Source organism: Haematobia irritans, chromosome 1, assembly GCF_050003625.1.
Source record: "Haematobia irritans isolate KBUSLIRL chromosome 1, ASM5000362v1, whole genome shotgun sequence".
In the NCBI taxonomy this organism is placed as follows: domain Eukaryota; kingdom Metazoa; phylum Arthropoda; class Insecta; order Diptera; family Muscidae; genus Haematobia; species Haematobia irritans.
This window is the reverse complement of record NC_134397.1, coordinates 222,184,259-222,198,734: the sequence shown is the minus strand read 5'-3', so window position 1 is coordinate 222,198,734 and position 14,476 is coordinate 222,184,259. Positions and strand designations below refer to the sequence as shown.

The 14,476-nt window shown below is 32.7% G+C and overlaps 1 protein-coding gene across 1 annotated transcript in view; it reads right to left on the bottom strand.

Moving 5' to 3' along the window:
* Positions 1–14,476, bottom strand: part of Lerp (lysosomal enzyme receptor protein) — a 393,366-nt gene that overhangs the window by 221,420 nt on the left and 157,470 nt on the right. Inside the window, exon 12 of the mRNA XM_075292902.1 lies at positions 5,389–5,568. Coding sequence (XP_075149017.1) covers positions 5,389–5,568 — 180 coding nt within the window. The remainder of the gene's footprint in view (positions 1–5,388; positions 5,569–14,476) is intronic.

Here is a 14,476-nt window from a genome sequence, read left to right as displayed (position 1 = left end):
AAGGCTGCTCTAACCTTAATTGTGACACTGTCAACAGACTCCTCAACCCCTGACATAAGACGTTTGTGAACTTCAACAGTAGACTTCTCCGGCATAAACGAGGACTACCCGACGAATAAGCTTCCTGTCCAATCCCTGATTGTGGTGGGGAATGACTCCTCGGGGTCAGTTCAAGCTTTAAGGCTTCAAACTGTGATCATCTACCTGATTGAGCAATTAAAAAGACTGCAAAATTCCCGAGATAAAACTTTTTATGAACTTCAATAGTAGACCTCTGTGTAATAAGGGAGGACAACGTATCTGTCTCCTGCCTCAATTCCCCCGAAGCACTAAGCTCAGTTCTAACGCATCTATAAATTTCGTCAAGCATTCTGAGCTGAGGCCTTACAATTTCTGAGAAAAAGAAAACTTGCGAACTTTAATAGTGAAAACAGGAACCTGGGGAATAGTTCGCGAAATTCCCTTTCCAAAATATAAATGTCAGTGGGTATAAAAGTCGCATTTCCGCGGGTCAGATAATGACATTTGTTTGAGTTACCCAATGGAGGATTCTGGGTTGACAGAAAATAGGAATGAGATCAAAGTGAAAATCAGGAGGACCCTCACAAAAGATAGAAGTAGTGCAAAAGGAATCCGAACTCAGATCAGGGAAGAATCCGCATCCTTGGTTATGTCAGCTCTGTCTGGGAATAAAAGGCGCGCAGTACATATAACAGGTTGGCTGATAAGTCCCCGGTCTGCACATGGATGGCGTCGCTAGTATTAAATGCATATTATTTTTCTATAGTACCAACCTTCAAATGATTCGTGTCAAAATTTGACGTCTGTAGGTCCTCTTTTGTGAAGCTTTTGTTATTGTAAAAAAAAAGTGGAAAAAAAGGAATTTCGTGTTTTGATAAAATACTATTTTCTGAAGGGAAAAATACGGTGGAAGCAAAAACTTGGCTTGATAATGAGTTTCCGGACTCTGCCCCAGGGAAATCAACAATAATTGATTGGTATGCAAAATTCAAGTGTGTTGAAATGAGCACGGAGGACGGTGTACACAGTGGACGCCCGAAAGAGGTGGTTACCGACAAAAACATCAAAAAAATCCACTAAATGATTTTGAATGACCGTAAAATGAAGTTGATCGAGGTAGAAGAGGCCTTAAAGATATCAAAGGAACGTGTTGGTCATATCATTCATCAATATTTGGATATGCGGAAGCTCAGTACAAAATGGGTGCCGCGCGAGCTCACATTTGACCAAAAAACAACAACGTGTTGATGATTCTGAGCGGTGTTTGCAGCTGTTAACTCGTAATACACCCGAGTTTTTCCGTCGATATGTGACAATGGATGAAACATGACTCCATCACTACACTCCTGAGTCCAATCGACAGTCGGCTGAGTGGACAGCGACCGGTGAACCGTCTCCGAAGCGTGGAAAGACTCAAAAGTCCGCTGGCAAAGTAATGGCCTCTGTTTTTTTTGGGATGCGCATGGAATAATTTTTATCGATTATCTTGAGAAGGGAAAAACCATCAACGGTGACTATTATATGGCGTTATTGGAGCGTTTGAAAGTCGAAATCGCGGCAAAACGGCCCCATACGAAGAAGAAAAAAATGTTGTTCCACAAAGACAACGCACCGTGCCACAAGTCATTGAGAACGATGGCAAAAATTCATGAAATGGGCTTCGAATTGTTTCCCCACCCACCGTATTCTCCAGATCTGGCCCCCAGCTACTTTTTCTTGTTCTCAAACCTCAGAGGTGATCGCCGAAACTGAGGCCTATTTTGAGGCAAAACCGAAGGAGTACTACCAAAATGATATCAAAAAATTGGAAGGTCGTTATACTCGTTGTATCGCTCTTGAAGGGAACTATCTTGAATAATAAAAACGAATTTTGACAAAAAAATGTGTTTTTCTTTGTCAGACCGGGGACTTATCAGCCAACCTGTTATTTGTCTCAATTGCCACATAGAGACTTTTTGGTTGACAGAGAATAGGGATTAGAGGTGTGCGCGTGACATGAAATTCTCGTGACACGCGTGATTCACGCGAGAATCACGTGAGTCGTGAACAAAATCCAAAGCAAGTCTCGTGAATGTGCGTGAATGGGACTAAAATAAATATGTCGCGCGTGAGCGTGCGTGAGAAATAAAATCGGTTCGTGAATGTGCGTGAATAAAATTTCTGCAAAATCACGCTCACGAAAAAAATCAAGATTTAATTCATATTCGTATTTTAACTGAAATTAATTTAGCTCTCGAACTATATTCTATTTTTGAAGTTTGTTACCTTTGCAGATTTCCGTTTGGAAAATGTCGTGAGGTTCGTGAATTTGTCGTGAATCACGAGAATTATCGTGAATTGTGCGTGAACGTGAATCTTTAAAAGTAGTTCGTGCGTGAGCGTGCGTGAGTACTGGTTTTCATTTCGTGACTGTGCGTGAGTGGGATTGGCTACAACGCGTATCGTGCGTGAGCGTCCGTGAGCGTGCGTGAATAAACATTTTGTTTCGTGAATGTGCGTGAGTGTGAGTGAAATTTCAGTCACGCGCACACCTCTAATAGGGATGAGATCTAAAGGGAAAATCCGGCGGACCCTCACAAAAGAGAGAAATAATGGAAGTCCCTACAGGAATCCGATCTCAGATATGGGTTGACAAAGTTAACACTTTTGTACCGTTTTGGTACTTTTCGGGTTACGCTCAGAATCATCAACACGTTGTTGATTTTGGCCAAATGTGAGCTCACGCGGCAACCATTTTGCACAGAGCTTCCGCATATCCAAATATTGATGAATGATATGACCAACACGTTCCTTTGATATCTTTAAGGCCTCTGCTATCTCGATCAACTTCATTTTACGCTCATTCAAAATCATTTTGTGGATTTTTTTGTTGTTTTCGTCGGCAACCACCTCTTTCGGGCGTCCACTACTTTCACCGTCCTCCGTGCTCATTTCACCACGCTTGAATTTTGCATACCAATCAATTAACAGGTTGGCTGATAAGTCCCCGATCTAACAAAGAAAAACACATTTTTTTGTCAAAATTCGTTTTTATTATTCAACATAGTTCCCTTCAAGAGCGATACAACGATTATAACGACCTTCCAATTTTTTGATACCATTTTGGTAGTACTCCTTCGGTTTTGCCTCAAAATAGGCCTCAGTTTCGGCGATCATCTCTTCATTGCAGCCAAATTTTTTCCCTGCGAGCATCCTTTTGAGGTCTGAGAACAAGAAAAAGTCGCTGGGGGCCAGATCTGGAGAATACGGTGAGTGGGGAAGCAATTCCAAGCCCAATTCATGAATTTTTGCCATCGTTCTCAATGACTTGTGGCACGGTGCGTTGTCTTGGTGGAACCACACTTTTTTCTTCTTCATATGGGGCCGTTTTGCCGCGATTTCGACCTTCAAACGCTCCAATAATGCCATATAATAGTCACTGTTGATGGTTTTTCCTTTCTCGAGATAGTCGATAAAAATTATTCCATGCGCATCCCAAAAAACAGAGGCCATTACTTTGCCAGCGGACTTTTGAGTCTTTCCACGCTTCGGAGACGGTTCACCGATCGCTGTCCACTCAGACGACTGTCGATTGGATTCAGGAGTGTAGTGATGGAGCCATGTTTCATCCATTGTCACATATCGACGGAAAAACTCGAGTGTATTACGAGTTAACAGCTGCAAATACCGCTCAGAATCATCAACACGTTGTTTTTGGTCAAATGTGAGCTCGCGCGGCACCCATTTTGCACAGAGCTTCCGCATATCCAAATATTGATGAATGATATGACCAACACGTTCCGTTGATATCTTTAAGGCCTCTGCTATCACGATCAACTACATTTTACTGTCATTCAACATCATTTTATGGATTTTTTTGATGTTTTCGTCGGTAACCACCTCTTTCGGGCGTCCACTGCGTTCACCGTCCTCCGTGCTCATTTCACCACGCTTGAATTTTGCATACCAATCAACTATTGTTGATTTCCCTGGGGCAGAGTCCGGAAACTCATTATCAAGCCAAGTTTTTGCTTTCACCGTATTTTTCCCCTTCAGAAAACAGTATTTTATCAAGACACGAAATTCCTTTTTTCCATTTTTTTCACAATAACAAAAGTTGCTTCACAAAAGACGCTCTATCTCACAAACTAATTGACTTACAGACGTCAAATTTTGACACGAATCATTTGAAGGTTGGTACTATATAAAAATGATATGCATTTAATACTAGCGACGCCATCTATGTGTCAGACCGGGGACTTATCAGCCAACCTGTTAGTACCAATGGACTTAGTAAACTACTTTTTGAATCGGATTTTGTACTATTTCAACAACGCTACTATCATCCCTGTCGCAGAACGGATAATGCCAGACAAAAATGACGTAGGTGCGCACCAGTATCTTGGAAATGGGACACAAATTCGCATTGCCGATTATACTTCAGTCATCTCATACGAATTTCAACAAAACACCTAACGGTGAATGAAAAGCAGCTTCGTGGACCTTGAGATGATGATAGTTTTTGGAGTCCTAAGGTTTCATAAATGGATGAAAGGCAGTATAGTAGACCTTGAGATGATGATAGTTCATGGGGTCCTAAGGTTTCATAAGTGAAAATCCCTATAAGTAAGCCCCCTTCTGACCAACAAGCATCTGATAAAGTCCAGTTGATTAAACCACCGAAATTATGCCAAGTTCATAAGGGTTCTCTGAGATATCAACTCTCATTAGGATCAATTCAACGAGAGAACACTCATCAATCATACACCTAATCGGTGATACCTGCAGATCTACAAGCAATTCAAAATCAGCTATTCCTACTAGTCCAATATTATTCTGGGAAGTAGAGTACCAACTGTTGGTGAAAATAGGAGTCAATTGCCTGGAGAAATTAAATCGGTGATATTTTAGCTAGGATTTCGATGTTCCGGATATTTAAACACCTACCTTATCCAACTAAGCTCAACAACCCAAATAAAAGCCCAAACTACTCGTATACGCATGACCCAATGGACGTATCCAGTAGACTCATCTACTTTCCAAAGCTAAATGTTGATGCTTTACCTGAATTTAACGGTTTACTTTCAATTCCATCCTTTTGTATGGAAAGCCCCATATGGGCAATTTCCGAGTCAATGTTTTATTCCGTTTTAAACAAATTTCCCAAGTAAACATTGTTAAAATTATTTCCTGGCCGTTTCACTTGCACCAGTTCACCGATTGCACGTCCGGATGTGGATGAGTTACTGCCGAATTCTGGGATTGATGTGTCTCACGCGTAAATTGGAGTAAAATGTATGGCGCCTTGTCTATGTCTGCCTCTGTGTTTTTGTGTGTTTCTGTATAGTTCTGTGGGTTTTTGAGAAGAATTCATTGGATGATACTTACCTTACGTTTACCCCCGGTGGCGAATGAGGCATTTTTTAAATTGTATCTGACATTTAGCTCATCATTCATTATTTCGCAGGTATCTTCATTGAAGTTGCACATATGCGGCGGACAAATAACATTGGTTGCCCATGTGAATTGGTAATGGCAGTCAGTGATTGCACGCAATTTTGGTACACCCTGAAACGAAAGAGCAAATAAATAGAAATAAAAAACAGCACAAGCAGTGGTGAAGTAGAAAATCAAGCACTGATGATGGTAAATAAAATTCCACAGGAAAAATATATTAAACCTCGGGGTACAGGATACAATTCAAACCAGGAGATGTTACACGTGTGTGACAAGGAATTAACCAATTGGAACTTTCGATACAGTGAAATTTTCTAAACAAAATTCAAAGTGAACTTTTTTTATAAATAAATCCATATAATCCATCTATAATAAATCTAGAACGAAATTGTCTATACTAATATTATGAAAATTTCCAGAAAAAAATCCAAACAAAAATGTTATGGAAAATTCATAGAGAAAACCTATACAAATATTTCCTAGTGAAACTATATACATTTCGCTATGAATTTTCTATAAGAATTTCAAAGCGAAATGTCAATAAAAATTTCATAGAGAAAACCTATACATATATTTTCTAATGAAACTATATACACGCAGAGAAGGAATATGATCACCCCAAACATGTTTCAAGATCAAAATGTTATTTTTGTATGGTGACCATGTAACATGTTTGTCACTAAAATGTTATTTTCTCGTCAAATATAACTTGCTTGCCGAAATCAGATACATGATTTCCGAGAAAATAACATGGGTACGAAAACCATTTGACATGGTCACCACCCAAAAATAACATTTTGCTCTTAAAACATGTTTGAGGTGATCATATTCCTTCTCTGGGTGTACATTTCGCTATTTATTTTCTATAAGAATTTCATAGCGAAATGCCAAAAATAATTTCAGAGTTCATAATGGAATATTTACTTTCATTTTAAAACTAATGATTAATAGTGCAATTGGGTTTTTTAGGTTTTGCTTCACTTGGAAACAGTGTTGCCAGGTTGGGGCGTTTACGTTTCAAATTTAAGATTTTTTAAATTATTTTTTTTTATAAAATTAAACAATTCTCAACTAAATTCATAAAAGTTATATAAAATTTTTTATACAATCTTAATATTTTGTACTCATATCAAAATATTGGAAATAACAATCACGTATTTTTATCAAATTGATTTAGATATAGACCTTATAGCGCGACTTTTCTACAAAAATTTACAATGAAAATTTTTATAAAAATGCCATAGTTAAATTCAGTGAATTTCACAATGAATTCTCAACGACATTTTTTTACAAACATTTCACAACGAATTCTTCATAATAGTTCACACAAATATCTTTAAAAATTTCACTTTGAAATTATTTTATAAAAATTTTGCTTTGCAAATAAATAATAAAAGCTTCACTAAGAAATTATTTTATAAAAATTTCGCAATGAAGTTTTTGAAAATTTACAATTTACAATTTTATAAGAAAATTTAAATTTTTATAATGAAAGTTTCTATAAAGATTAGACTACGAAAATTTTTATAAAAATTTCATAGCAAAATTCTGTGAATTTCACAATGAAATGAATCTAAAACAAGTATATACGGCCGTAAGTCCGCCCAGGCCGAATCTTATGTACCCTCCACCATGGATTGCGTAGAAACTTCCACAAATTTCAACTGACTCGGATGAAATTTGCTCCTCCAAGAGGCTCCAAAACCAAATCTCGGGATCGGTTTATATGGGGGCTATATATGATTATGGACTGATATGGACCACTTTTGGCATGGTTGTTAAATATCATATACTACCACCACGTACAAAATTTCAACCAGATCGGATGAATTTTGATTCTCCACGAGGCACCGGAGGTCAAATCTGGGGATCGGTTTATATGGGTGCTATATATAATTATGGACTGATATGAACCAATTCCTGCATGATTGTTGGATACCATATACTAACATCACATACCAAATTTCAACCGAATCGGAAGAATTTTGCTCTTCCAAGGGGCTCCGGAGGTCAAATCAGGGGATCGGTTTATATGGGGGCTATATATAATTATGGACCGATGTGGGCCAATTTTTGCATGGTTGTTACAGACCATATACTAACACCACGTACCAAATTTCAGCCGGATCGGATGAAATTTGCTTCTCTTAGAGGCTTCGCACGCCAAATCGGGGGATCGGTTTATATGAGGGCTATATATAATTATGGACCGATGTGGACCATTTTTTGCATGCTTGTTAGACACCATATACTAACACCATGTACCAAATTTCAGCCGGATCGGATGAAATTTGCTTTTCTTAGAGGCCTCGCAAGCCAAATTTGGGGGTCCGTTTATATGGGGGCTATACGTAAAAGTGGACCGATGTGGACCAATTTTTGCATGGTTGTTAGAGACCATATACTAACACCATGTACCAAATTTCAGCCAGTTCGGATGAAATTTGCTTCTCTTAGAGGCCTCGCAAGCCAAATTTGGGGGTCCGTTTATATGGGGGCTATACGTAAAAGTGGACCGATATGGCCCATTTGCAATACCATCCGACATACATCAATAACAACTACTTGTGCAAAGTTTCAAGTCGATAGCTTGTTTCGTTCGGAAGTTAGCGTGATTTCAACAGACGGACGGACGGACGGACGGACGGACATGCTTAGATCGACTCAGAATTTCACCACGACCCAGAATATATATACTTTATGGGGTCTTAGAGCAGTATTTCGATGTGTTACAAACGGAATGACAAAGTTAATATACCCCCCATCCTATGGTGGAGGGTATAAAAATGTTATGGAAAATTCATAGAGAAAACCTATACAAATATTTCCTAGTGAAACTATATACATTTCGCTATGAATTTTCTATAAGAATTTCATAGCGAAATGTCAATAAAAATTTCATAGGGAGAACCTATACATATATTTTCTACTGAAACTATATACATTTCGCTATTAATTTTCTATAAGAATTTCATAGCGAAATGCCAAAAATAATTTCAGAGTTCATAATGGAATATTTACTTTCATTTTATAGCTAATGATTTATAGTGCAATTGGGTTTTTTAGGTTTTGTTTCACTTGGAAACAGTGTTGCCAGGTTGAGGCGTTTTCTTTTCAAATTTAAGATTTTTTCAAATTTAAATTTTTTAAAAATATGTTTTTTATAAAATTGAACAATTCTCAACTAAATTCAGAACAGTAATATGGAATTTTGTATACAATCTTAATAAAAAACAAGTATATACGGCCGTAAGTTCGGCCAGGCCGAAGCTTATGTACCCTCCATCATGGATTGCGTAGAAACTTCATCTAAACACTGCCATCCACAATCGAATTACTTAAGTTGCGGTAACGCTTGCCGATGGCAAGGTATCTTAAAACCTCCTAACACCATCTTCTAAATTGTATGTAAGTCCATACGTGGTATATATTAAATCAAAAAAGATCGATCCAATACGTATATAATTCAATTTGACAAAGTAGACATAATAATAAAATTTTCTATAGAAATAAAATTTTCACAATATTTTCTATAGAAATAAAAATTTTGACAAAATTTTCTATAGAAATAAAAATTTTGACAAAATTTTCTATAGAAAGAAAATTTTGACAAAAATTTCTACAGCAATAAAATTTCAACAAAATTTTCTATAGAAATAAAATTTTGACAATGATGAAAATTTTATTATGAACCGAATAAAATTTTAATAAAATTTTCTCAAGAAATAAACTTTTGACAAAATTTTCTATAGAAATAAAATTTTGACAAAATTTTCTATAGAAATAAAATTTTGACAAAATTTTCTATAGAAATAAAATTTTGGTAGATTATTTTTGGCTCTAGTGGCAACCATGATTATGAACCGATATGGACCAATTTTTGTGTGATTGGACCAATTTTGGTATGGTTGTTAGCGACCATATACTAACACCACGTGCCTAATTTGAATCGGATCGGATGAATTTTGCTCCTCCAAGAGGCTCCGGAGGTCAAATCTGGAGAATGTTTTATATGGGGGCTATATATAATTATGGACCGATATGGACCAATTCTGGCACGGTTGTTAAAGATCATATACTAACACCATGTTCCAAATTACAACCGGATTGGATGAAATTTGCTTCTCTTGGAGACTTCGCAAGCCAAATCTGGGGATCGGTTTATATGGGGGCTATATATAATTATGAACCGATGTGGACCAATTTTTGCATGGTTGTTAGAGACCATATACCAATATCATGTATCAAATTTCAGGCGGATCGGACGAAATTTGCTTCTCTTTGAAGCTCCGCAAGCCAAATCGGGGGATCGGTTTATATGGGGGCTATATATAATTATGAACCGATGTGGACCAATTTTTGCATGATTGTTAGAGACCATATACCAACACCATGTACCAAATTTCAGCCGGATCGGATGAAATATGCTTCTCTTAGAGGCTCCACAAGCCAAATCTGGGGATCGGTTTATATGGGGGCTATATATAATTAAGGACCGATGTGGACCAATTTTTTCATGGTTATTAGAGACCATATACCAATATCATGTAACAAATTTCAGCCGGATCGGATGAAATTTTCTTCTCTTTGAGGCTCCGCAAGCCAAATCTGGGGATCGGTTTATATGGGGGCTATATATAATTATGGACCGATGTGAACCAATTTTTGCATGGTTGTTAGAGACCATATACCAACACCATGTACCAAATTTCAGCCGGATCGGATGAAATTTGCTTCTCGTTTAGGCTCCGCAAGCCAAATCTGGGGATCGGTTTATATGGGGGCTATATATAATTATGGACCGATGTGGACCAATTTTTGCATGGTTGTTAGAGACCATATACCAACACCATATACCAAATTTCAGCCGGATCGGATGAAATATGCTTCTGTTAGAGGCTCCACAAGCCAAATCTGAGGGTCCCTTTATATGGGGGCTATACGTAAAAGTGGACCGATATGGCCCATTTTCAATACCATCCGACCTACATCGATAACAACTACTTGTGCCAAGTTTCAAGTCGATAGCTTGTTTAGTTCGGAAGTTACCGTGATTTCAACAGACGGACGGACGGACGGACGGACGGACGGACATGCTTAGATCGACTCAGAATTTCACCACGACCCAGAATATATATACTTTATGGGGTCTTAGAGCAATATTTCGATGTGTTACAAACGGAATGACAAAGTTAACATACCCCCACCCTATGATGGAGGGTATAAAAAAAGTACTCATATCAAAATATTGGAAATAACAATCACGTATTTTTATCAAATTGATTTAGATATAGACCTTATAGCGCGACTTTTTTGACATTTTCTACAAAAAATTACAATGAAAATTTTTATAAAAATGTCATAGTTAAATTCAGTGAATTTCGCAATGAATTCTCAATGAAATTTTTTTATAATCATTTCACAACGAAGTCTTCTAAGTAGTTCACACAAATATCTTTAAAAATTTCACTTTGAAATTATTTTATAAAAATTTAGCTTTGAAAATAAATAATGAAAGCTTCAATATGAAATTATTTTATAAAAATTTCGCAATGAAGTTTTTGAAAATTTACAATTTTACAAGGAAAATTAAAATTTTTATAATGAAAGTTTCTATAAAGATTAGACAAGGAAATTTTTTATAAAAATTTCATCGCAAAATTCTATGAATTTCACAATGAAATTAATCTAAAACAATGCTCCATGAAGTGGTTTTATAACAATAAAAAATTTCGCAAAAAATATATAAACAAATTCACTAGAAATTATTTTATAAACACTTCACTATGAAATTATTATATCACTATGAAAATAATCAGAATGAAGTATTCTAAGAAATTTTCAGAATAATGTTTTTAAACAATTTTACAAAAAAATTTACAATTTTTGCAATGAAAAATTCTATAAAAATTTCACAAGAAAAATTTTCATACAATTTTTTTGAATTTAAAAAACAATGCTCGATGAAGTTTTTTTGTAAATTCGTTTTGTTTTGTTATTGTTGTTTTTTTTTATAAAAAATCACAATGAAATTTACAAAAAACTCATATAAATTATTCTATTAAATTTCCACTATGAAATTATATTATAAAAATGTCACTATGAAAAAAAAAAAACACAATGAAGTATTCTAAGAAATTTTCAGAATAACTTTTTTAAAAAATTTTAGAACAAAATTCACAACGAGTTTTCTATGAAATTTTCTATAAAAAATTCACAACGAGTTTTCTATAAAATTTTCTATAAAAAGTTCACAACGAGTTTTCTATGAAATTTTCTATAAAAATATAACAATGAATTTTCTATGGGATTTTCTACAAAAAATTAACAATGAATTTTCATTGTGAACATTTCAGAATGAAGTTATCTATAACAATTTCAGAATCTAATTTTCTATACAACTTTCAGAAAAAAAATCCCTTTTTCTATAAAATGTTGAGAATACAAATTTCTAACAATAATTTTCAGGATAAAAATTTCTAATGAAATGATTTCTAATAAAAAATTCAGCATGAAATTTTCTATAAAATTTTCGCAAAGAAAAAATCTCAAAAATCTCAACATAAAAATTTCACAATGAAATTTATCTAAAAAATTTACAATGAAATTTCCATAATGAAATTTTCTATAAAAATTTCTCAACGAAATGCACTATTTTACACTGAAATTTAATAGAAACAAAATAAAATCTATATTCACTATTAAATTGTTTGATAAAAATTTCCACATTAGTTTATTTGTGACAATGACGTTTTCTATAAAATTTTTACAATAACGATTTCTTTTATAAGATTTTCATAACGAAATTTCCAATTTTCCAACAACTTAATTTTGGTATACATATAATTAACAACGAATTTCACAATTTGATAATTATATTTTATATAACATTCCGCAATACAAATTTTTATAGAATATTTTACTATAAATATTTTATTTTTTTTAATTTTCTAAAATAAATTGAAAATTAAGTTTTATATAAAATTATCTACAAAATTTTCACAATAAAATTTTTTATAGAAAATTTTACTATAAATATTTTGTAATGGATTTTTCTACGAAGTTTTCTATGAAAATGTCACAATGAAAATTTCTGAACAAATGTCACAATGCAGTTATCTATGAAATTTTCAAAATGAATATATTTATAAAAATGTCATGTCGAAATTTACAATAAAAATTCCACTATGAAAATTACAATAAAAATTTCACTATGAAGTTTTCTATAAAATGACACTACCAAATTTTTTTATAAAAATTTCACTATGAAATTTTCTATCAAATTTCACTATCAAATTTTGTATACAAATTTCAATATAAAATTTTCTATAAAAATGTCACTGTGAAATTTTCTATAAAAATCAATCACTAGCAAGTTTTTCATGAAAATTTCACTATGAAATTTTTTTGTGAAAAATTCACTATGAAACTTTATGAAAATTTCACTTCATAGTATAAAATTTTCACTATCAAATTTTTCTATAAAAATTTCACTATGAAATTTTTTATGAAATTTTCGATAAAAGTTTGACGATGAATGATATTTTTTATAAAAATTTCACAAAGAAATTTTTAAAAAAGTTTAAAAGTTCTCAACGAAATTTATATAAAAACTTCACAATGAAATTTATATAAAAACTTCATAATAAAATTTTCGATAAAAAATTTACAATATTTTCTATAAAAATTTCACAATGAAATTTTCAATTAAAAATGTTGATTAAAATTTCACAACGAAATTTATATAAAAACTTCACAATGAAATTTATATAAAAATTTTATATAAATTTCATACAATTTTCGATATAAAATTTTCAGCATGTGAATTTCTATAAATTTTTCACAAAGAAATGTTCTACAAAAATCTCACAATGAAAATTGCTAAAAACAAAATTTCACGTGGCGAAATTTCCAATATCACAATTAAATATGGAGTACATATACTTAACAACGAATTTTACTTTCATAATGATATTTTGTATAACAATTCCACAATACAAATTTTTATAGAAAATTTTACAATAAATATTTAATATATTTTCTTTTTTTAATTTTGTAAAAAAAATGATAATGAAGTTTTCTATGAACTTTTCTATAAAAATTTCACAATAAAAATTTGTATAAAAAATTTAACTATAAATATTTTATAATGGATTTTTCTATAAAAATTTCACAGTTCAAAATTTCTGTACAATTTTCTATGAAATTTTCACAATGAATATTATTATAAAAATGTCTTGTCGAAAATTTACAATAAAAATACCAAGTCGAAATTTACAATAAAAATTTCACTATTAAATTTTCTATAAAAGTTTCGCTATGAAATTTTCTATCAAAATTACACTATCAAGTTTTTTTATGAAAATTTCACTATGACATTTTTTGTGAAAAATTCACTATGAAATTTTATGAAAATTTCACTTCATAGTCATATAAAAATTTGACTATGAATGAAAAATTTTATAAAAATGTCACTAGGAAATTTTCTATTAAAATTTCAATAGGGAATTTTTCTATAAACATTTCACTACGAAATTTTTTGTGAAAATTTTATTATGAAATTTTCGATAAAAATTTGACGATGAATGATCATTTTTATAAAAATTTCACAATGAAAAGTTTTAAAGAAATTTTTACAATAGTTTAAAATTTCACAACGAAATTTATAAAAAAAACTTCACAATGAAATTTATATAAAAATTTTATAATAAAATTTTCGATAAAAAATTTACAATGAAATTTTCCATAAATTTTCACAATAAAGTTTTTAAAGAAAATTTCTATAAACATTATACAATAAAATTTTCAATAATAATTTCACAACAAAGTTTCCTATGACATTTTCTATAAAAATTTCGCAACGAAAATTTTTGTATTATTTTATCAAATTATTTTATAAAAATTTCACACTGAAATTTTCTAGAAAAGTTTTACAATGAAGCTTTCTTTGAAATTTTCACAACTAAATTTTCTTAAAAAAAAAAACTTCAATTTTATAAAACTTTCACAATAAACATTT